Source organism: Rhynchophorus ferrugineus, unplaced genomic scaffold (assembly GCF_030347505.1).
Source record: "Rhynchophorus ferrugineus isolate W39M unplaced genomic scaffold, kcgeb_rfMv2 rfM1, whole genome shotgun sequence".
Taxonomy (NCBI): domain Eukaryota; kingdom Metazoa; phylum Arthropoda; class Insecta; order Coleoptera; family Curculionidae; genus Rhynchophorus; species Rhynchophorus ferrugineus.
In genome coordinates, this window is record NW_027472580.1 from 63,368,852 (window position 1) to 63,391,937 (window position 23,086).

General features: G+C 28.2%; 4 protein-coding genes across 13 annotated transcripts; 2 read left to right on the plus strand and 2 right to left on the minus strand.

Annotated features, from left to right (window-relative positions):
• The first annotated feature begins 13 nt into the window (after nucleotides 1–13).
• Nucleotides 14–9,400, plus strand: LOC143200240 (uncharacterized). 5 transcript variants are annotated; one of them, XR_013006723.1, is made up of 16 exons: nucleotides 28–441; nucleotides 2,134–2,254; nucleotides 2,318–2,703; nucleotides 2,771–2,901; nucleotides 3,017–3,140; nucleotides 3,544–3,691; nucleotides 5,467–5,604; nucleotides 6,766–6,914; nucleotides 6,979–7,082; nucleotides 7,156–7,344; nucleotides 7,454–7,612; nucleotides 7,663–7,847; nucleotides 7,904–7,993; nucleotides 8,076–8,274; nucleotides 8,436–8,628; nucleotides 8,908–9,400. XR_013006723.1 is itself a non-coding variant. In XM_076410680.1 (15 exons), the coding sequence occupies exons 2-15, from the start codon at nucleotides 2,156–2,158 to the stop codon at nucleotides 9,056–9,058; spliced, it is 2,163 nt and encodes a 720-aa protein (XP_076266795.1). In that variant the 5' UTR covers nucleotides 14–441; nucleotides 2,134–2,155; the 3' UTR covers nucleotides 9,059–9,400. The 5 variants fall into 5 exon arrangements, 2 of the variants coding, with proteins under 2 accessions (XP_076266795.1, XP_076266870.1); XR_013006726.1 differs by having other exon boundaries at nucleotides 30–441; nucleotides 8,076–8,296; nucleotides 8,454–8,628; XM_076410680.1 differs by lacking the exon at nucleotides 8,436–8,628 and having other exon boundaries at nucleotides 14–441; nucleotides 8,076–8,185.
• Nucleotides 71–1,640, minus strand: STUB1 (STIP1 homology and U-box containing protein 1). The gene is made up of 8 exons (XM_076412603.1): nucleotides 1,426–1,640; nucleotides 1,283–1,367; nucleotides 1,110–1,223; nucleotides 909–1,050; nucleotides 755–857; nucleotides 645–701; nucleotides 479–595; nucleotides 71–417 (listed from the first exon to the last, which is right to left on the minus strand). The coding sequence occupies exons 1-8, from the start codon at nucleotides 1,549–1,551 to the stop codon at nucleotides 292–294; spliced, it is 870 nt and encodes a 289-aa protein (XP_076268718.1). The 5' UTR covers nucleotides 1,552–1,640; the 3' UTR covers nucleotides 71–291.
• A 4-nt stretch (nucleotides 9,401–9,404) lies between the features above and the next one.
• On the plus strand, nucleotides 9,405–11,215 carry PIG-Q (Phosphatidylinositol glycan anchor biosynthesis class Q). Of its 3 annotated transcripts, XM_076411009.1 has the most exons (7): nucleotides 9,430–9,558; nucleotides 9,771–9,926; nucleotides 9,981–10,211; nucleotides 10,266–10,546; nucleotides 10,604–10,796; nucleotides 10,848–10,962; nucleotides 11,026–11,215. In XM_076411009.1, exons 1-7 carry the CDS (start codon nucleotides 9,526–9,528, stop codon nucleotides 11,199–11,201), a joined length of 1,185 nt encoding a protein of 394 aa, XP_076267124.1. In that variant the 5' UTR covers nucleotides 9,430–9,525; the 3' UTR covers nucleotides 11,202–11,215. The 3 variants fall into 3 exon arrangements, with proteins under 3 accessions (XP_076267055.1, XP_076267207.1, XP_076267124.1); XM_076410940.1 differs by having other exon boundaries at nucleotides 9,405–9,926; XM_076411092.1 differs by lacking the exons at nucleotides 9,771–9,926; nucleotides 9,981–10,211; nucleotides 10,266–10,546; nucleotides 10,604–10,796 and having other exon boundaries at nucleotides 9,406–9,558.
• On the minus strand, nucleotides 11,001–19,481 carry nudE (Nuclear distribution protein nudE). 4 transcript variants are annotated; one of them, XR_013006890.1, is made up of 9 exons: nucleotides 19,369–19,481; nucleotides 18,979–19,133; nucleotides 18,773–18,926; nucleotides 18,413–18,686; nucleotides 18,130–18,249; nucleotides 16,184–16,263; nucleotides 13,418–13,530; nucleotides 13,302–13,351; nucleotides 13,093–13,182 (listed from the first exon to the last, which is right to left on the minus strand). XR_013006890.1 is itself a non-coding variant. In XM_076411822.1 (8 exons), the coding sequence occupies exons 2-8, from the start codon at nucleotides 19,065–19,067 to the stop codon at nucleotides 13,122–13,124; spliced, it is 828 nt and encodes a 275-aa protein (XP_076267937.1). In that variant the 5' UTR covers nucleotides 19,068–19,133; nucleotides 19,369–19,481; the 3' UTR covers nucleotides 11,001–13,121. The 4 variants fall into 4 exon arrangements, 3 of the variants coding, with proteins under 3 accessions (XP_076267937.1, XP_076268073.1, XP_076268013.1); XM_076411822.1 differs by lacking the exon at nucleotides 13,418–13,530 and having other exon boundaries at nucleotides 11,001–13,182; XM_076411958.1 differs by lacking the exon at nucleotides 13,418–13,530 and having other exon boundaries at nucleotides 11,001–13,182; nucleotides 19,426–19,459.
• Nucleotides 19,482–23,086: the final 3,605 nt, after the last annotated feature.

Below are 23,086 nucleotides of genomic sequence, written 5' to 3' on the forward strand. Positions count from 1 at the left end.
CTTAACTTTTAATAGGTTTAAATAAGTGTAGTGTTAATTTGTTTTTCTAATTAATAATAATTTTGTTAGCTTATGTTAAAATATCAGTTTATTTATAAACAGTCCAATTCACAACGGCAACAGTAAATGTTTAAAATATTTACAGGAATAACCCATACAACAAATTGTGCAGGAAATAACTAATGTTGAAAAACAAAGATCCTTATACAATAATAGCTTTTGATTTAGTGTCCAATCATAACATATTCTCTATTGAAACTTTGGAGTTTTTGAGATATTAAATGATATACTTTAGTAGTCCAATGCCCATTCATTATCTGCAAGAAAGGCATCTACTACCTCCTTCATTGCAAAATTTGGTATTAATTGGTCTTGAGTCAATTTTACTCTTGTTACAGGATCGAAATGGCCAACTCGCTAAAAATTATGTGATTAAAAATGGTAAGATGATTAATTATTTGTTATCAGTCCAACCAACCTGTAAATGCTCTTCCAAATCTTTTTTATCATATGTTATACCACTTGGTGTAATAACCGGTTCTTGTAGAATTTCAAAACTAATCTTCCCACATAAGTAATCTGGCACTTCCCTTTTCTATCAAAAATGGAAATTAAATTTTATTAAATTTAAAAACAACACATACCCTACGTCTCTCATCTACTTTCTGAAATACTGAATTTAATTCATTTATGTACATTTCCTAAAAATGTTAATTATTTAATGAGAAATTAAAATGTAATGGGCACTACTTACACACTTTGCTTCAATTTCTAATATTTTCTTATTGCAAGATTCATTATCACATTCATCCAATCTTATTTTATTAATTTGTTGTTCTTTATCCTCTCTTAATAATCTGAAATAACAATTATATATAGTAGAAATAAATTATAATATAAACAAGAACCTGTTCAGATATGTTTGTAATTCTATTTCTTGAGAGATTCGTTTTTCTTCTTGAATAGAAAATCTTTTTTTTCGAGCTGCCCTTAATTGTGAGGCAATATCATCTCCAAAATTAAATTTTTGTTCTTTTGCTAAATCTAAAGCTACAAGGATGTTCCTTTATTGATGTTAATAATTATGTTTATAAATACACATAATATACCTCTTTGTAAATGTTTAATGGATTCATCAAGACTTCCCAATTCAAGTAATGCTTGTCCTAAAAAAAAGTGACCTTTAACTAAATTAGAATCCATATCAAGAGCTCTTCGGCAATCTAAAATGGCAAATTATACATAGTCACGTAAATAAAACAAAATATATAAATATAAATACCAGTGCAAGCCTGTTCCCATTTTAGCAATTTTAAATAACATAAAGCTCTATTTGTGAAATATAGTGCCACATCTGGATTCTTAATCTAAAAATATATGCCATATTTAAATAACTATTGAATGGCAATATTCAGCATCTTTTACAATAGCTTTACTGTAGCAGTTAATAGCATCTTCATATTTTCTAAGATTGTATAAACGATTTCCTTGCTCTTTTAATTCTTTATCTGATAGATTAACAGTGGAGTACATATGCTTGCTCATTTTCATTAAGATTGAATATATTATTAATGGTTTTTTTGAGTTGACAAAGTAGCGCCTAACAATTATAACTTTTGAGAGATACTTGATCTTTGACAAGAAAAAATATAGATTAAGATAGTTTTTAATATCTTCTTTTTAAAATTTTGTGATACTTCGCAACAAGTCATAACAATAATTTCAAATTTAAATATATTTAATATAATTGCATAAATATTGTGATAATAATATTAAAATTTAATAACATTATTAATATGACATGATCCATACCAAAAAGACAATAATATAGCATAATATACTGTATGCCATATATATATATCATCAGTTAAATTTTTACTTAAATATACCTTACAAATGAGAAGAAGAGATTGCTATTAACCCCAAAAATAGTTTTGTCTTTTATAAATAGAACCGGCAAAATATATGATATACGATAAGCGTTTATATTCTCAAAGTGTTATTGTGGTGCTTAACGTTTTGAATATATGTTTATTTACATGTTATTCAAAGTTTAATTAATAGTTTCAAATAATTTTAATCTATATCAAAGTTTGTCAATATAGGGACTTATTTGTTTTTATTTAAAAATAGGCATTTTGTCATTCGTTTTGAAATGGAAGGTAAATATTTAAGAAAAATTAATAATTGTTTTCAACATCTTTCTGAAGAAAAGGAATATTTATATAAGCATATAGAGAAGATAATGGAGCTTGTAAGTATATTATATAATTAATTAGTACTGTAAATTATTAAATATTAAATATCTAACTTGCAGGTAGAGTATCAAATGATGGTGTCCCCGAAAGACACGATATTCTCAAACGAGAAGGAACTTGTATTCAATTATATTACTAACGCAGTAGCTCTTTTTAGCGCATTAAATCATAATCTTTTAGAATTTATTGAAAAACAAATCCATTCTAATGTTACAAATGTAGCAGTTTCACAAGTATTTCAGACTCAATGGAGTGATGTGATAAATGGAAAAAAAGTAAATAAAACACAAAAATTTAATCAAAAAAGTAATGCACATGCACAACAATCAAAATCTATTCATAAAGGTGAAAAATTGAAAAATAATACAAGTAATCAGATGTCAACAGGTAGTTGCAGTAATAACAAAGCTCTTTGTAAAAGTACTGCAGTGAATAAGTTAACAAAGTAATAAAATTCATTATAACATATACACATAAGAGCAATTATTATGAGTAGTTTTTTTTTATTGTAGATTGAATAATGAAAAAGTAGATGTAAAAAGTTCTGACACATCAATACATTTTATACCTACAAATATTTCTTCCGATGGAGAATTAAATTATAACACTAAACAAAAATTAGGAGAAAGAGGAATGAGAGAAGGTAAAGTTTATTTTAATAAGTAGATGCCAAACGAGGTAATTCATAATTTTAATGCTATGACATGAATTCCTTTTTTAGGCACTTATATTCACATTTTTAATAAATGTTATTTCAGATTTAAAACTTCTAGTAAAAAATGAGATTCCTAAAGGAAGTATCTGTGCAATTTCTCATCTCATATCACCAAGTGAATTTTATCTGCAGATTATTGATGAAAGGAATACTCAGTTTTTAGATAAGTAAGTTTTATGCAGTAGCTTAGTGATATATTAATTCCTTAGAAATTTTTAAATTATTCTCTTTTTAATTTTGTTTTATGGATTGTTCAGTTTTGTATTGTAATCTTAAATCTATTTAAGAAGCCATGTTGGTTATTAGCAAGTAAAATCTAGTGTTAAAGTAACAAGATTAAATTACAGCTCAAGATTTTGTATTAGCACTCTTGTTATTTTTACTGTAATTGTTTATTGAACCACAATTCAAAATGATTATGATTTAAAAGAATTTTACATTGTAAATTGAATCAAACATATAGTGTCCAAACTAGGTAATTTTTAATTTAAACAATATTTAATAAAATCAATTCATAATTCCAATATTAATATCATATATATTTACTATAAATCTAAAATTATTTTGTAGGGTGACAGATATACTAGGCAGAACAAAAAACAAAAAAAATAAATATCATTCAAAAGAAGATGTTCTTATGAATATTGGGAAACATTGTTGTGCTTACAACTTCAAGACAAAGGAATGGTTGAGAGCAGAAGTAATAGATTGGAAAATGGTAAGTTTCTTACATAAATAGGTTAAATTTACTTCAAATACAATGATGATTAAGAACTGTTACACACTGCATTACCAAAAAAAATCATAATAATTGATCAAAACAACGCACCCTTTGGCTAAAAAACAATATGAATATCAGTGTATACCTATATTGATATTGTTATATTAACTAACGGTAATAAAACGGGTAACTCACCAATCCACATCTCGCTCTCGGGATATTTTACTTTTCAACCAATACTTTATTGATTCCAAATCTCGTCACAGTTAGCGATCGGCCTCGGACAACACTAGACTTCATTAGACAGACGTGTTCAAAAACCATTGTAATTTGTGTCTCTGGGTGTGTTATTCTACTGTGCACTTATTGTCATATGTTAAATGAGTGATCCTCTCTGATATAATCTAGAGGAGAATCATGTAAAATTTTCCCTAAATATAGCATTTGAAATACCCCAAGCTTACAGATGTTGGATTGTAACAGAGTGCCCAAGTCTATGAGGATGGTAAGATAAGCGTTCAAAAGAAATTCAGAGTACTAAAGTTTATAATATTTCGTCTCTTCCACGCGCACCATCTAAGGGAATCAATCGCATATTAATTAATACTTCAGCAGTTGATGCCACATTTATCTTCAGTTTTGCTGCTCCTAAGTACTAAAATACCTACATTTCCTCTCATTATCAACATCTCAACATCTGAATGAGCGAATATAGCGCTACCATTAGCGAACATAACGCATTCTAGTGTATACAGTCGAATGCAAAACGAAAATTAATGTAAACGCTAATCGTACGTTTTCCACGTTAATGCATTCCTCCATAAAAGGCCGGAGTACGAAAATGTTATCTACATAACCGCGACTCTACTATCTACTGTCTAATTGTCTCATTTTTGATTCTACTGTTTCATTTGTATGATTTTCACAAATAATTTTCCAAAAGTTATCAGGAGGCATTAATCGATAGTTTTCACTGTTTACTGTGTTATTACTATTACTTCTTCAATATTAGAGCAACTGTTGTTTTTTCTTTCAAGCTGGCTGGCTCTTTCCGATTGTCCACTTTGCGTAAGCAGAACATCCAACTGCTGAAATATTTCTTCATCGGTCCTGATTATTTCTGGCGTTAACTTATGTTGACTCAATTAGTTATTATGATGTCCATTATAGGCTCGTCATCGGCAATTGGAGTTTCTAGAATGTCAATTCTTTTCATAAAACAGACCCCATCATTCATCGACGACGCTTATCGCGTGACTTTTCGGTTACTTCAATATTGTTTAGGTTTAAGCCTGAACTTTATTTGTTGTTTCGAAACTCCTGATGTCTTCTGCAAGTAGCTCCAATTACTATTGATTGTATATAACTTTTTACAATTTGCCAAGTGGAGTCGTAATTATTGCATGGAGGAGATAGTGGTCAGGTCTTCCTTATCACCCTTATATCATTGAGCGTCGAACGAAATCTGGACGTAATTAAGCCATAATCAACACAATAAGCTGAATTAATGTCTCTTAGATTTTGCCATATCAATTTGCCCCTTCAAGGGTATTGGAATACAATAAACAGTGTATGAGGCAAATTATAGGCGTAAACTATTGTCATTAATTTCCCCATAATCAATGTATTAAGTACAGATTGTTATAACATCTCTCTTATTCTACTGATTTTTAACTATTCTCAATCTCAAAATATTCATGCAATTATCGAACAACCTAATACATTCAATATATATCATTATTGTTTTAATATAGTATATTTAATATTTTTAGGAAAACGACCCAGTTCATGTAGAAGTGTTAGCTGTAGATTTTGGGTATAAATATGTTACATCATATAGATATTTGAGAATATTGTCAGCAGAGTTGACAAATATACCAATGTTGGCTCAAAAATGTCATTTTGCTTTGGTAAGTAGAAATTAAAATAATTTTTGTCTAATAATTTTAAGATCAACTATATATATTTGATTTTCGATCAGATTGGTGAGATAGTTGAGATTCATTTCAACTCTAAAAATGCTTATCTAGTATGTTTATTATTTATGAATGTATATTATATAGTGTATTGATATTAAAACTGATATTTATAATAGTTTCTGATGTTATGTTCTCTGTTCATAGGTACATTTAGAATCAATAATAATGTAAAATAATTCAGAAGGATTTGTAAAGATATGTTCCTTTAAACCAAAGATCTCAAATACAAAAAATCTTAAATAAACAACGTTCTTATAATACTACGAGTACCTAAGATGCCCGGATTCGCATTAAAAATAAATTATATGGGGAAAAATTTACTGCACAATTTTGTTATTAACAATTAATATTCTTATTAAAAATTACAGCCATTATACTCTAATGTCTGTAACAATATGTATATAATCGTTTAGAATGGACTGATCATGCGTTTTTTCGTGAATACAAATGCTTCAAAGATAGAAAGGTTATACAGGGATAACAATGTTTATACTTATTGTTAATTAGTCAATAAGACCGTGGTATCAACTTGACCATGTTCAATGACCCGGTTCAAGCTTCTGATCTGCATTTAGTAGTAGTATATTTAGATCCAATTGAGCAAAATCCTTGCAAGAAAGTGCAATTAAATGCATTCTAAGAAAAACGATGATATATAAGCAGATACATGAAAAATAGCTCTGTAAAATTGCAGCTGCAGCTCTCAGCCACATGCGCAGTGAAATATTGCTTTGGCGTCTGTCACATAGATCATCATTAATTCTTGTAAGATTACATGTAAATCCATCAACTGATCTTTCTATTGTTTTAATGAAAAGTAAAGAGTACCTTTGAATGAAACAAATGGCCATGAACTTATTTGTGAATGTTACACATTCCAAAAGTAAGAATTTTATTATGGCACGATGTTAAAAATATTGATGTGACCAACTGTAAATATACGAATGAGTGGATATATCTATATGTAACTTATGTAAGTGTGCATAGCCTTTAGTACCATTTTTAGAAAATCTAAATTTAGAATCTCTTAGTGAGCGACAAACATCATATTTTTTTGTATATATATATTAAATAATGTTTAATATATTTTAGTTATATCCTCCAGAATCAACTATTACTAATAAATTGACTGAATGGCCAGATATAACCATTCGTTGTTTACGGGATATAGCATGCCTAAATTCTGCTAGCACGGAATCGGATAATACATTATTTGAGGTTGTATTTGGATATGTGCAGGGGTAATTATTATACATATTTAAAACTATAATAATAAACTAATTCTTTGCTTTTTATCAATTGTAGAGATTCTGTAGCGGTTGATTTAGCTCAATATGGCGAGCAATGTGAAGACACTATAGGTGATATGTTAATTGATATGGAATTAGCTGTGGAGATAACTGATGCAAGTGAGTTCAGTATTTACACTATAATATAAGTCCTTTAAGATACAAGTTATTACTACAATTATAAATCTTATAGTTTCATATGAAAATTTCGAAGGGATTAGTTTTTTGGAAAATATTTGTGATGAAGATAAAGCCAATAATTTAAGCGAGTTAATATGGGGTTATGAGCCAAAGGACGGAAAACGTGTGTGTAAATTTTCGCGTCAAGATGGAACTTGCTTTAAAGGAAAAAACTGTAAATTGGAACACATAGTCTTGAAAGGTATATTTTAAAACCTCATTTTCTATTTTTCAGCCAAAGTAGTACAAAAAACTAGTTAGTAATTAATATAAATTTGGAGAAATTTAACTATTGATCGTTTACTTTTCAGACGGATATACAACTGATAAAATACCTGCTTATTCCATTGCAAAGAGTGCACCTTTATTAATAAATTGTGGTGAAACTCGACAAGTTTTGATCACAGCTTACTTAGATTTTTCAACAATGTTTATTCATATAGTTCAGAATCCAGTGATAAATAAAAGAAGTGCGTTCAATAGTAGTTTTGTTGATTATATTTATATAAAAATATTTTAGTTAATGTTACCATGGACAGAGATTTATCAGACCTAGTTAATACTATGAATAACAGTGTAGTTAAATACAAGGAATTAGAACTGAGCCCTCATATAGGAGAACTCGTTGTTGCTTACCATAAAAATTTGGGTATTTGGTTAAGAGCAACCGTCATAGATACCAATTTTAAAGTTGCCACTTTTAAAGTAGGACATTGTAAGATTAGGTTAGTTACTTTTTTTTTTAAATTATTTATTTGTAGATGTATGCAGTGGATTTTGGTTTTGAATTTAGTACCCAGCTAAACCAAATTAAACAGATAAAAAAAGAATTTATTGATCTGTCTTTTCAGGTAGGTTATTTGATTTATTTTGGTTTTACAAAAAATCTAATTATATCAAATGTATGGTAAATATGTGGTTACTATGTTTTAGGCTATGAAAGTTCAGCTGTGTAATTACCAATCTTGTGATACTCATACAGAAAATGGTGATATATTTTTTCAGAGTCACGTTATATTCAAGAATTTTTTGTGCCATTTCAAGTGAGTGTTATTTTATATTAATGTAAATAAGAGTTTCTAAAATTTTAAAATCTACTGTATTAATTATTACAGTTTTTGAAATCCTTAAAGTTATATACAAATATCTTACTAGTGGTTTATAATTGTGTACTATAAATTTCGATAATTTTCATCTTAAAAAAATAACACATTTTCATTAATTTTTTAAAAATCTAACTATCCTTTCAATAATAAGGGTAGTCTCCTAAAATTTCATCCATATTGATATTAGTTACTTTTTTATTTACAGCATGTCACTTCCTCTGGTTGTCTTGTTATGAGCACTTTGTGTTTTGAATTGGGACTAACAGGTATGCCTGTCTGAAAGCTATAAGTCTGAAAATGAAGCATTTTTGTAGTAAATTATACTTCACCAAAATTCCATAAATTGGTAAGATGCTCTGGAGCCATTACCAAGCAATGTAGTAAGATGTTGATATTTTCAATCTTAGTTAACTTCAATAACTTCCTATCAATTGCACTAGCATTATTAGCCAACTTCTTTTTTCTCTAAATTTTTTGACCAGTCTTATATTTTGAAGTCTAGAGCCCTTTCTCTTTTCGATATGACCAATGCCAACTAACATTTTAATGGATTTCCCTTCTAACTTACCTTACTTATTTATATTTATATATTATAATTAATTATACTTTTCCCAGCAATATTACCTGTATAATGGAATTTTAATATATAATGTTTTCAGATCAAGTAGAACACCTATCTTTGTAACAATGACTACATTTAAAGGCGCTGATATAGGACCGGTGTTACTGAAATATGGATTTGTTATTAACAGAACTGGACCACTAAATGATGTAGATGAAAAAACTCAGCCTTTATTTGATTTGGAATAAACAATTCATTAAAGGTCAATTGTTTTATAGTTTATGTTATGATTGTGAATTAATTTTGAATAACTTACAATATCAATTTTTTTTGTTTAATTGAAGGAAAAGTGTTGAAAGGTTTTTAATGTTGTTTCAAAATGACTTAATTTAGCAAATTATACAATGGATAACAGAAACACATTCTGATATAACAGTGTAAACAGTTATTCACAATAAGTCTTAAATTTACAAAAATCTTCAAATTAAATCATAGTACTAGTATAAACACAAAGCAATGGTCTATGATATATTATATGAAAATAAAATATAATTGTATATATAAATGATTATATTGTATATGATTTGAAAGTTAATAGTTTTAATGGAAGAGCTTTTCAACATAACCTATAATGTACCATTTGTTTGAATAGTATATTTAAATATGCTTAAAACAGTTTTAATATTTATTCCCGACACTTTATCAGGAAGTAAAGATGGATATTTGGAAGGGTTTTGTAAAGATTATGGTAATTTAACTGTTTATTATATAACAAATGATCTTATTACTACAAAAAAATGTAGTAACATAGTTGGGTATTGTGGTAGTATATTTAAACCAATTCTTAATCTTGAACATATATATATGGAACGTAAAAATGAGCACTTTGAAATCAGTATAAAACAACAGAAGGTTGAATACAATATTATTGAGTTAATTTATGATTATAATGCTTTTAAGTACACAAAGGTAGTTTTCTCATCACAACATGGAGTGTATATTAAAGAACTAAAAGAAAGCCTTTATTTGTGCACAAATAGCAAACATACAAAGGCAAGCTGGCCATTACGTAGAATAATTATCTTTCTTATATATATATGTCAATTTTGTTTTCTGGTATGTTTTGGATATTTTTATTATTTTAATTTTACTAATTTACAATACTTTTAGATTTTTTCAAAATATAGGAACATCACCAAATCAGTTATTATATCTCATACTGTCGATAGTTTAAAACATGCTGTAGAGTGTTTAAAAATTATCAAAGAAAAAAATATTTCATTAAAAATAAAAAACATAATTTTTGTCAAGCTTATTGATATAATACTTGGAGTTATGTTAGTATATTTAGGCCTAAGATATAAGCTGATTATTTTAAAAAAATTTGATGATTTTATACAGGTATACCATATAATTATGTAAGTGTTTTTGTGAACTTCATTTTTGATGTTTTAGGGGTTTGTGGGATATTTAAGAAATTTGTTGATTTATTTAATGGGATCTCCTATAGGTTTAAAGCTGAATTATTCATTTAACCGTTCATTAGGAAGATTTTTCTTTTATCATATTAATTTATGGAGGGTTTTTTTGCAAGCCATTCACCACCAATTAGGCATATTTTTTCAATTAATATTGATTCCTGGATTTTTTGGCATATCTTTTATTATTGCAATTTTTTGTGATATTATTTCAATAGTTACATTCCATACATATTGTATTTATGTGTATGCTGCCAGGTATGTACCTTACATTTTGAAATCCATTTTTAAATTTAATTCTGATTTCATTTAAAGATTATTTTATTTACAAATAAGGGGCCTGAGTGCATTATGGAGATTATTTATAGGCAGAAAATTTAATCCTCTGAGAAACAGAGTAGATTCTTGTGAATATTCATCTAACCAATTATTTATTGGAACATTGGGATTTACTATTATGTTATTTTTGTTGCCTACTACTCTGATGTATTATACAGTGTTTGTAGCTGTAAGTTTTTTATGAGTATTCATTTTTATGTTAACAAAAATTCATTTTCAGTTAAGACTGGCTACTGTAATCACTATTGAATTAATACATGCTCTGAAAAATGCTCTAAATAATATACCTTTGTATTTGTTAGTTCTATGGATTATTGATTCTCCTAGATTTGCAGGTAGATTAACAAGAATGTAAGAATGAGTGTAACACGAATGTCTTAATATTTATTTTATTTAAGGAAACATATTTATCACATATAAACCTTCAAAGAACAACAAGCATGTGAAAGCTATGATTAGTTTGACTCCTTTATCATTATTTGAATGTTTTGGACTGATGTCTAACAATAACACTGGAAGGGAATTCAATATTGGTCAAATAATATCACGTGTTTTCACTGGAGAATTAATATAGATGTACAGAAAATGCATATGTGTATTTTTCAATATATAGCTCCATATAAAAATGAATATGTGTTGACAAAATGAGAAAACAAGTGGTTAATTCACTTAAAACATTTTCTGATGAAAAATGTTCATGCAATTGTTTTTTTTCAATTTTATATAAAATGAGAATAAAAATTGGGTTAGTTACAACATATTTTGGATTGATTCCGCCAAGTTTATTTTTTATTGCAGTTGAGTTCATACATAATAAAATTTAAGTTGTACAAATTGAAATTATTTTAATATTCTGTGAGTTTCAATCAGCTATTGTTAATTAAAAAAAAAACACTATGTTTTAAGATAAAAGTATAATATTAGAAGTAACTCTCTATAGTAAACCAATACAATAAATATAAGTAGTATATGAAAACAAAATTTGTTTAATAAAGAAGTTATATTGTTACAGTAATTACAATAATATTTCATATACTACAAATACGATTAAATATTAAAAATTAAATTAAATGGAATATAATGAAATGAACTTTACATTATTTGTACCTATCGATTGGTTAAGGAGTTACTGAACTTAATACAAATTATTTTCTATCCCGAAATATTTAAAAGCCAAATAATTACAGCTATTGTCCAGGTGTATGAAATAGTATTAATAAGAACCGTTCACCATTTAAAAACTAACTAAATTATATTAGTTTAGGAAATTGTTGAAAAAATTAATGTGAATCGGCTGTGAAAAATATGATTGGAGTCATTATATATAAAATATGACTTTATTAAGGCTTTCTCCATGAAGGCCAGGATTGCTTAATTTTTGTATATGGTAGTATATAGTGTATAGAATATCTTAAAACACTAATTTACTATGGCTATCACTAGAGTATGAAAATAATTTAATAAAACAGAAATAAGGACGATTACATTATATTTCACAACATTTGCTATCATATTGTATCATGTAAGGTTGTGTATTTGTTAATGCATATTTATTTTCGTCGATAAATGTATTGGGTTATGATGGTTTGAAATGAATTCGAAACCTTATTTAATAAATTTACATATAAATCTCATAGATTATGAACTAAAGTACCCATAAAATGCTATTAGAGAGAATGATATACTATTATAGAGCTTAATTGAAATTTCATATTTATAAATAAAAATATATCTCTCTATAGGCATTATACAAGGGCAATATATAAAAATGTCTATTAAATCTTTTGAAAATAATTTAAATGTTAATAATCCAAACAAAAAATATTTAATTCATGTCAGTAAAATGACATAAAAAAATATATAATCACAATAAATATTTTCAGCCTGTTATTCCCAGTAATATTTTGCACCATATTAGAGGAATAGAAAGAGGGACTACTTCCTGAAATAAATTAAAATGCCCAACTAGTTTCCTGATATAATGTAAATTTTTTACAAATTCAATATATGTAAAAAATATTCAGGAATTAAATTTGTGAACAAACCAAGACCTAATTTACATATAACAGTAGTTAGTATAAACTGAAGTAATATATAGTGTGATAACATCTTGCGCAATTAACACAATTGAATTCTGTGAAATTACAATATTTTATAACTATCCATTTTTGTTATTGTGTAAAATAAAGCATCACTCTATATACCAATTATAACTAGCGGCAAGATAAATGAAAGGTTTGTACATTCTTTCTTAAATAACTACTGGATTTAATCTCGAAATAAAGAGAAAAACTTATACCAATGGTCAATCACACTTTTATATCAGTCCACATTACTAAGAAACTTTCATAATACTGTAGATTTTGGACCTAAATATTTTTTACATAAACCATATATATAATACAAAGATTATTAAAAAGTAATGTATTTTTAAGCTCGTTCCTAGACTAGTTAATGCATTTAATTTACTTTAGTAAGTAGAAATTAGTTATTCCTATTTGGAAATTCCATTCATACTGGTGGCTGAACCATTTATTGAAGAATGTCTTGATCTTCTGAAATATACATAAATCTGTTATATGTTTTATTTTGTCAATGTTTTTGTGTAGATAAACAATAATTACTATTAAGTTGTACTACAAAAAATTGTGTTTTTCTAATAATTAGAATTTACCTCAGGTCACTGGTCTGTAGATCCCTATAATCTAAACGTCGTTCAAGGCCCTAAAAATAAAGATGTGCGTTTATTTATGCTCATAATTAGTTAATTGGTGTGAAAAAGGTACCCACCTCAACCATACCAAATACTACAAATTGCAACTATTCCTATTAAGCCGCGTTCTATCCACATTGCACATTGTACACTTAACTTGACCACAATTCGAGCAAAGGAACCTGGTCAACTAAAAAGCATAACAAAACATGTTTTCGTGCAAATCAAAACTAAAAAACCCAAGCCGTGCTGGGAAAATGAATGCATCTTCAATGAATTGACCTTTTTAATAAAATGTATATCAATGAGTTAAATATTTACACGGAAATTGTTATTCGTTATGTACCACCATAAGGTAAGCGCGCACTTGTACGCATCCAACGAATCGGGTTTTTTTGTCATGATATTCTATTCATTTCTATATAATTCAGGATAGAATTCTATCCATACTATACGTCTGTATGTGTATAAGAGCTTCATGTAATTTAAAGTAAAGACGGTAATTATTTTTATCCTATATGTTCAAGTAACACGAACTTTACATACGGTACGGACTAGAAAGATAATAATATACCAAGAATATATCAAAAAATTCCATACGATCAATGCCTATAAGTGCGTGCTTACCTTTGCGTTATATTTTGATACATTGAATATTATTTCAATATATCATACATTGAATACTATGAATATTGTTGACGGTATAAAAAAAATCCAATAAAACTAAACAAAAAAGTAAAAGGGATAAATACATGTCTTTAATAAATATATCGTCTTTTAAATTAATTTACAATAGTTAACAATTACGACACTCACTTCTATTGGTAAAAAATTATATTATAGACTTGCTAATTTTCAATAGAAGTAACAAGTCAATTGAAAAGTCCCCAGCCTGTGTCAGGCGCTACTAGAATTAAATCCATATGTTTTTTAGTTAGCCCTAACCCTCAAAATATGCGTCTATAAATTTGACAGCAGTCGGGCATTAGTTTGTGAATTATAGCATTTTGAGTGAAACAACTTTTGTTATTGTGAAGAAAAAAACTGGATAAAAAGGAATTTCGCGTCTTGATAAAATATTGCTTTTTGAAGGGAAAAATACAGTTGAAGCAAAAATTTGGCTTGATGCCGAGTTTCCGGATACTGCCCCAGGAAAATCAACCATCAAGGATTGGTATGCTATGTTTAGACGTGGTGAAAGTGCCGAAGACGGTGAACGCCCAAAAGAGGTTGTTACCGACGAAAACATTTAAAAAATCCACAAAATGATTTTGAATGATCGTAAATTGAAACTGAATGAAATAGCAGACACTCAAAGATAACAACTGAACGTGTACATCATATCATTCACGAATATTTGGGTATGAGAAAGCCCTGTGCACAGTGGGTGTCGTGCGAGCTCACTTTTGACCAAAAACAATGATGAGTTAATGATTCGGAGCAGTGTTTGAAGATGATCAAGCGTAATAAACCCGAGTTTTTGCGTCGATATGTGACAACGGATGAAACATGGTTCCATCATGTTACTTCGAAGTCCAATCGACACTCATCCGAGTGGACTGCACAGGATGAACCCGCTCTAAAGCGTGGGAAAACGCAACAGTCGGCTGGCAAGGTTATGGCGTCTGTATTTTGGGATGCGTATGGAATAATTTTCATTGACTACCTTGAAAAAGGAAGAATCATCAACAGCGACTATTACATAACGTTAACGGACCGTTTGAAGGGCGGAATAGCCGAAAACGGCCGCATTTGAAGAAAAAGAAAGTGCTGCTTCACCAAGACAATGCACCGTGTCAAAAATCCATGAATTGGGGTTCGAATTGCTTCCTCATCCACCGTATTCTCCAGATCTAACCCCCCAGCGACTATTTCTTGTTCTTAGATTTCAAAAGAATGCTCGCTGGGAAGAAATTTTCGTCGAATGAAGAGGTTATCGTCTAAACTGAGGCTTATTTTGAAACAAAAGACAAATCCTACTACAAAAATGGTATCGAAAAGTCGGAGGGTCGCTATAATCTGTGTATCACCCTTGAAGGGAATTATGTTAAATTAAAAAAACTAAGTTTGCTAAAAAAATGTGTTTTACTATGGTAGGCCGGGGACTTTTCAATTGACTTGTTAATGTCAAGCTACTTAAAAATCAAGTCTCTCAGTTCCCATTTGATTCCAAATAAAATAGAAATATTAAAAATGCTTAAAACTATTAATTTCTATCTCATGCAATATTAGTTCCATAAAGTCTGAATTTAATTTTTGATTTATTAGATAAATATTGTATTTTATTATATATATTATATATATATATATATATTATTATATATATATTTTATTATCATTTATATATATATTTTAGTATTTATTATATATATATTTTATTATCAAATATTATAAATATAATATTTGATTTTAGATAAATAATCTGGATATTGAGTAGTCTGCCAATGATAATTATTTGGGATTGTGATATGTAAATTAAAAATATGGATAAAGTAATAAAGTCAATCAAAACTTAATCTAAAAAAAAATTCTTTGCTAATGGAAACGGATTAATTTATTAATGTTTACCTTTTCAGTCAATTTGATTATCAAGATATGTTTATATAAGATATCACAGTATGTTTTATCATACATGTATAAGTGGCATTTAGCAATTTTTTCCTGAAAGTCATAACTATAATAGTTAAATAATCTTACATATTAAACTGAAAAAATCAGAGTGCATATATTGGCTATTCAAATGTATTTACAGTTAGATTAATTTTAGTGCACCCCAGTATATCATAAAAAAACTACATTTACACTCTACTGATCATGCAAAAAAAAAACTGGAAATGACTTACCCCTACTTTCCTAATTAGATCACTGACGATATTTATAGCCATTACTCTTGATGCCGGCGACAAAGGTGGCTGGTACTCTCCTACAAAAAAATGTTTTCTATACCATGAACGTTTCTTTTCTAACAGCCAACTAATTCTTAGTTTATCTGCTCTTAGTCATGCAATATATCGTTTATCTTTAGGGTAATGATAGAAGCTATTATTTAAATTTGATTTACAACTTACTAAGGCGAACAGAAGGACAACAGGATACCATGCTAGGAGCGTGAAAGTAGGTCGAGGACATGCAAGTACAAGACTCAACACAAAAAATAAAACAAGTCCTAATAGTTGTATCGTTTTTATTCAGATTTTATATAAAATTAAATTAGATACAATATTTGAAATGCTTTTAGTAAAAAAATATTAATACTAAAGTAGTGATGCAAATTAGATTAATGATACTACTGTCATAATCTATACCATTGGAATGTGAGTTAATATAAATTAGTTACTATATTATATTTAAGGACAAAATTAGAGTATTTTATTTAAAAAAGACCATGCAGTGTTGGTTGATAGTATGTACAAATATGAATCTTCAGTATCAATATCCTTTTTTTATTAGTATGTTTTGGTGAAAAAATGTAAAAAAAACTTTAATTTCCAAATAAATCTTGGACGTTCTTGGAATTCTAGCTAATGACTACTTAAATATTTTTTTTGCTCTTAGAATATTGTTTAACCATGGTTTTTATTGCTTTAATTTGGTAAGTGCTGTTTGAAAAGTTATTCCTCAAAAAGAAAATACATAACGAAAATATTTTCAATTTTGATCCAAACCAAAATATGATGTATTTTATTTTGATATTTGACTTTAAATGTTATTTGTTAGATTGTCTACTTTTAATTTGAATAACATTATACTGACATATAACATTTTATTATTATTTAATATTTTATATTGATATTACTTCAAATAATTATAATCGAATATATTAAGCCGAATATACATGCATAAGTTTTAAAATATTTATAAACAAATCTATATACACACGTGTATATAATTTATATGCCTCCTAAGAGGAATAGAAGTATGTAATGTTTATAACAATTATAGTAAAGACGGTATCATTTAATTACTGAAATATATGTACAACCTCTTTTTTACAGACATAAAAGCCAGCTAGAGAATTTTCTAAATGGCTACAGTTAGATATTGTGTAAATAATTTTGTCCTTAAGTATATAACAAGATTATATAAGGCGATAATATAATAACTGTTCTATCGTGATATGTAGCTGATAACCATACCATAACCATTAGATATTTTAATTAGTAGAGAACAGTTAATAGAGAATGGTTGGTTAAAAAAAGCCTCAAAGGAGGTGATGATTAATTTGAGTCTTGTTACTTACACAATAAAAGGCTTAGAATAGTATAACTTAATCTATATTAAGGAACAAAAAGGAAATTTGAATACTTCTAACCTTTTAGTTTGAAAATATATTATTTCTTTGACATCATCATAATAACTATTTTTGGTAAATTCAATAAAGTTAGAAACTCATATTATGTGAGCTATTTGAAAATGGGAAAACTACAAATTTAATAATACGATTATAATGCACTTCCTTAATAATTCTTAATAAGGAACTCTGTCACAATTCTTAAATTATATATTTATCCCTTAAAACCCACTATATTAAATACTGGACGGTTTTAGTTACATATCATTTCCACTATGTAAGTGCACTTTTCAACATTTCAATACCCTGTTCAATAGACTCATCTACCTTATTTGGAAACAGTAACAATACCAAATAAGATAGTGGTCACTATTCGCGAAACTCTAGTTCAACACAGATCACACACACACAAACATGCTTGAAATATTTAAGCAGAAGTATTTCTGCGACAGAATGCAGAAAAACTCTTGTAAGCCTTATTAAATCGGTTTAGCTTACGTTTTGCTGGAGATGTTTGGGTCTCACTTTCTTTCAGCCGGTTATCAATAAAGCCATTCATATATCTTTCATTGTCTGGTACTCTCTCCTTTTCTTTAACTAGTAATTCTTGCTTAAGATCTGAAAATAAATATTAATATCTTATTAGGTTATGTCGCCTAAAAAATAAATTATGTTATACATTTTATAACTTGGGATTTAATAATAAAATGAAATACTAGGCTACATTAAAAACATTGCATTGCAAAATAATGTTAAAAATATCTTGGAAAAAATAACTAACCCCTTGTTTCATCAGCAAGCCTTTGTAATTTTTCTTTTAAATTTTCTTTTTCATCCACTTCACTTTCTAATATAGCATTTTTTTCTAAGGCTGAATTAAGAGCCTGCTCAAAACCTGAGATGCTCTCTTCCACTATTCTTCTAGATCTTTCTAAGTCATCATTTAGTTGTTCCAAGTCTCGAATTTTTGCTAAGAGTTGTTTCTTCTCCGACTTTAATGAATCTATTTCAGTTTGTTGATTGCTCGTTTCTTTATAACAAATATCCAATTTAACCTTAAATATAATATTACAGTTATTACAGTTAATGTTATCTTTAAGGTTATAAATAACCCATAACAAAAAAACATGTATTATTGTACCCTTAAAGCATCAATTTCATTTTGAGTCCTGTTATTAGCAATGCTTAAATCTTTGATTTTTCTCTCATTCTGATCAATTGTAGTTTCATACTCATTTTCAAGTTGTTTTGATTCCATCATGAATTCATCTGCATCTTTTTGGGCCCTGTCGACTCTGAATATACAAAAAAATTATCTTTTTGGAAATACTTTTTGCTACTACTTACGCCTGCAAATATTCATGAGCTAAATTTTTCCAAAACTCAATTTCTTCATCTTTACTTGAAAATGTAGGGGCTTCGATGATTGTACTCATTTTGTCAGTATACAACTTTCACAATCAAAATATCATAACAGGTTTGAATTCTTTAAAGTAAACTTCCTAAAAGGAAAAATACATTTGTTATATTATAGTAAATATTCTTTTAATATAGAAAAAAGATGTTTTTTATAACGATCTGCGAATTAAAACAACTGTCAATATTGTAAACATGAGTCACATTACAAGACCTTCATCCAGCTGTACCGTTAATTTTTTAAATTTGCGTTGATTTTTGCTAAACTTATAACAATATTACACAATACAACACTAAATTTTAGACTGTTATATGACTTACTAAAAATATCACAACGATTAGTTAATATGTAGAAATACTTTTTATAAGGATACTGACTATTTGACATTTCCTTTGACGTGTTGTGACAACCAGACTACGACATATTTAAAAGTAAAGGTGAATTTCTTTATTCCCAATGAGTGTAAGGGAGATATAAGAAAATATGCTGGTGCCATCTAATGAGAGCTTAGTTAATTAATCATTTTTCAGAAAACATTTCTTATTAATTTTAAATTTGTAAAATTCATGTAATCTTGGGAAAAATATAATATAAAGAATCATTCAAAATTTTGATGAAATAGTGCAACTGTCTATCAGATATGTTATATATTGATTAAGAACTAAATTTTAAACAAAATAACACGTGAAACTATCAGTCAAATTCATGATATATATTTATTAAAATTGTTTTATAACTGTTTTAGGTCTGTATAACTGATAAATGTTATCCATTCTTACGATTATTTTTTAAAACAAACTTCATTTATTCTTATTAAATATATAGTTTATGACAGATACCCATAGATGTCAGGATATTAATATTTTTATTATATTGGGTTGTTTCTTAATTAGTTATAAAAATATTAATTTTTATAAGGAATTAACATGTGTAAAGTTATATTAAGTGAAATTTGAAATTTGGAAGTAGAACAATATAACGATCACTGACTTGAAATATTTGTCATATAGTTGAAATATTTATAATTTATTTCATGACACTATTAATTTTAAAGATATAAGTTTTGACATAAATAAATAACAATAATTTTAAATATTTTTATATACTGATTTATAAACTCGTTTCTTGCAGGTTATTTTAAAATATTATTAACTTCAAACAAGTTAAGTTGGCCTTGCACCGCTACGTAAAAGGTTGAAAAATTAGTAACTAAAAAAATTCCATTCAACTTTTTTAAAGTATGGACCAACAAGTATAAGAATATATGAATCAATATTTTAATGACTACATATAACATATTTTTATTTTAATTTCCTATTCTTTCTTGTTAAATTAAAATGAAATATAAATTGAATTGTTTTATTCAGATAGTCCTTGTGTATATTAAAATTATTCTGTTTACTCAAATATTAATGTATCATATTTAATTTCTCAACTAATCTGAGTGATTTGATAAAAATAATGCCCTAGTTATAAGACGTAGATTGAATCTTGCAAATACATTTTTAATTAAATTGTTATAACATATTTTGTTCTGTAAAAATATATTGAGAATATAACAGGTTAATTGAAAAGTCCCAGACCTATCATAGTAAAACATTTTTTTTTGGCAAAATTAGTTTTTTTATTCAACATAATTCCCTTCAAGGGTGATACACTGATTATAGCGACCCTCCAATTTTTCAATACCATATCTGTAGTACGATTTGTCCTTTGCTTCAAAATAGGCCTCTGTTTCGGCGATCACCTCTTCATTCGACGAAAATTTCTTCCCAGCGAGCATTACTTTGAGATCTGAGAACAGGAAATAGTCGCTGGTGACCAGATCTGGAGAAGACGGTGGATGAGGAAGCAATTTGAAGCCCAATTCATGGATTATTGCTATCGTTTTCACTGACACGGTGTATTGTCTTGGTGAAGCAGCACTTTCTTTTTCTTCAAATGTGGCCGATTTTCGGCGATTTCGTCCTTCAAACGGTCTAATAACGCTATGTAATAGACGCTGTTGATGGTCCTTTTTCAAGGTATTCAATGAAAATTATTCCATGTGCATCCCAAATACAGACGCCATAACCTTGCCAGCAGACTGTTGCGTTTTCCCACGCTTTGGAGTGGGTTCGTCGTGTACAGTCCACTCGGATGACTGTCGATTGGACTTCGGAGTGAAATAATGGAGCCATGTTTTATCCATTATTGCATATCGACGCAAAATCTCTGGTTTGTTACGTTTGATCATCTTTAAACATTGCTCCGAATCATCAACCCGTCGTTGTTTTTGGTCAAGAGTGAGCTCGCGCGGCACACACTTTGCACAGAGCTTTCTCATACCCAAATAATCGTTAATTATATGATGTACACATTAAGTTGATATCTTTAGAGTGTCTGCTATTTCATTTAATTTCAGTTTACGGTCATTCAAAGTCATGTTGTGGATTTTTTAAATGTTTTAGTCGGTAAGAACCTCTTTTGGGCGTCCACCGTATTCGGTGCTCATTTCACCACGTTTAAACTTAGCATACCAATTCTTGATGGTTGATTTTCCTGGGTCAGTGTCCGGAAACTTGTCATCAAGCCAAGTTTTTGTTTCAACTGTATTTGTTCCTCAAAAACCAATATTTTATCAACACGCGAAATTCCTTTTTATTAATTTTTTTCACAGTAACAAAAGTTGCTTCACTCAAAATGCTATAATTCACAAACTAATTATCCGACAGCTGTCAAATTTATACACGCATCTTTTGAGGGTTAGGGTTAACTAAAAACATGGATTTAATTCTAATAGCGCCATCCATGTGTCAGGCCGGGGACTTTTTAATTGACCTGTTACAAAGCGATTCACAATTAAATTCACTTCAGAATTTTCAGGGGTTTTAGAAATCCTTCATTCTTCATTAAACACTGATTTCAGCAGATTGGACCCACGTATTACATTTCAAAAGAGAGTATACTACCTATACTATGACAATCTGACAATGTTGCAGCAACTGAAGCTAAATACTCAGCATTAAATGGAATCAGTGGTGGCTATTTCTGTAGAATCCTAATCAGTATTTGATACATTTCGGTATTTTCCGCCTGCAAGCAGTCGAGAGGTATATAATTTTTCATCTCTTATAACATAAAAAATGGAGAAACTTTTATAAATATCTTTCATTTTAAAATAGTTTTGGAAAGAAAAAGAGAAAATAAAACAACATGTAATTATTTATCAATATACAAACATTACAATAACAAACCAAATTTAAATAGGAAAAAGAGAAAGTGAAACAACATGTAAGATAACAAATATTATGTATTAAAACACAATTATTTATTTTTAAATTTACTCATTAATATATCTTGCATGGCAGTAAAAATACCTTCATTGTTTCCTCGTCGAATCTCTTCAATATGCCAAAACTGCATGGAAACCCCTCTCAATTCCTTCAGTACAAGCAAGGAATGCAATCCAAATCGATATACATAAGGTCTGTGTGTAGAATATACATGTATACATTCATGGCTACGCTATGCATCCATTTTGCTCTTTTTATATGACGAGTGTTGTAACTGCCAAGCAGATTCTGTTTTGAAGGTTGAAATTATATGTTATGAATAATAACATTAAACATAGTAATAATGAACATTATATTTATTAAAATTAAGAAGTAGAAATGACTTTAGAAAATATATAATCCCTATAACTTTCCGGTCTATGTCATAAAAAAAACTTTTAAAAGGTTATTTTCAAGAGGTTGATGTGAATGAAATCAAGACAACTCATATACAATAATTTTTTTTATAACACATGTTTAAAATATCGTATTGTTAAAATATTTGCTATTGAATCATTTTTCTAGCTAACTGTTCGAAAAATGCTTCAGGTTAATAATATTTATTTTTAATGCCATGTTACGTCTAAACTATTTCCTTATCACTTGGAAGGTGGCCCAAATCATTATGTTTCTTTAAGCAGGAAAAAATCAGAGGACGTTTCCTCCTATCGCCGTATAAGTCTGTCACTTGTGATATGCAAGGTTTTCGAGAAACTATACATCA

Coding starts and splice junctions, on each gene's coding strand:
- STUB1 (XM_076412603.1), bottom strand. CDS start 1,551: ATGAAAATGAGCAAGCATATGTACTCCACTGTTAATCTATCAGATAAA. Junction 1,368..1,425: donor ACTGCTACAGTAAAGCTATT/GTAAAAGATGCT, acceptor ATATATTTTTAG/ATTAAGAATCCAGATGTGGC. Junction 596..644: donor AAGTAGATGAGAGACGTAGG/GTATGTGTTGTT, acceptor CATTTTTGATAG/AAAAGGGAAGTGCCAGATTA.
- LOC143200240 (XM_076410680.1), top strand. CDS start 2,156: ATGGAAGGTAAATATTTAAGAAAAATTAATAATTGTTTTCAACATCTT. Junction 3,692..5,466: donor AAGTAATAGATTGGAAAATG/GTAAGTTTCTTA, acceptor TAATATTTTTAG/GAAAACGACCCAGTTCATGT. Junction 8,186..8,907: donor AATTTTTTGTGCCATTTCAA/GTGAGTGTTATT, acceptor TAATGTTTTCAG/ATCAAGTAGAACACCTATCT.
- PIG-Q (XM_076410940.1), top strand. CDS start 9,474: ATGCTTAAAACAGTTTTAATATTTATTCCCGACACTTTATCAGGAAGT. Junction 10,212..10,265: donor AATTTGATGATTTTATACAG/GTATACCATATA, acceptor TTGATGTTTTAG/GGGTTTGTGGGATATTTAAG. Junction 10,797..10,847: donor ATTATACAGTGTTTGTAGCT/GTAAGTTTTTTA, acceptor ATTCATTTTCAG/TTAAGACTGGCTACTGTAAT.
- nudE (XM_076411822.1), bottom strand. CDS start 19,067: ATGAGTACAATCATCGAAGCCCCTACATTTTCAAGTAAAGATGAAGAA. Junction 18,687..18,772: donor ATGAAATTGATGCTTTAAGG/GTACAATAATAC, acceptor ATTATATTTAAG/GTTAAATTGGATATTTGTTA. Junction 13,183..13,301: donor CTACAGACCAGTGACCTGAG/GTAAATTCTAAT, acceptor TGTATATTTCAG/AAGATCAAGACATTCTTCAA.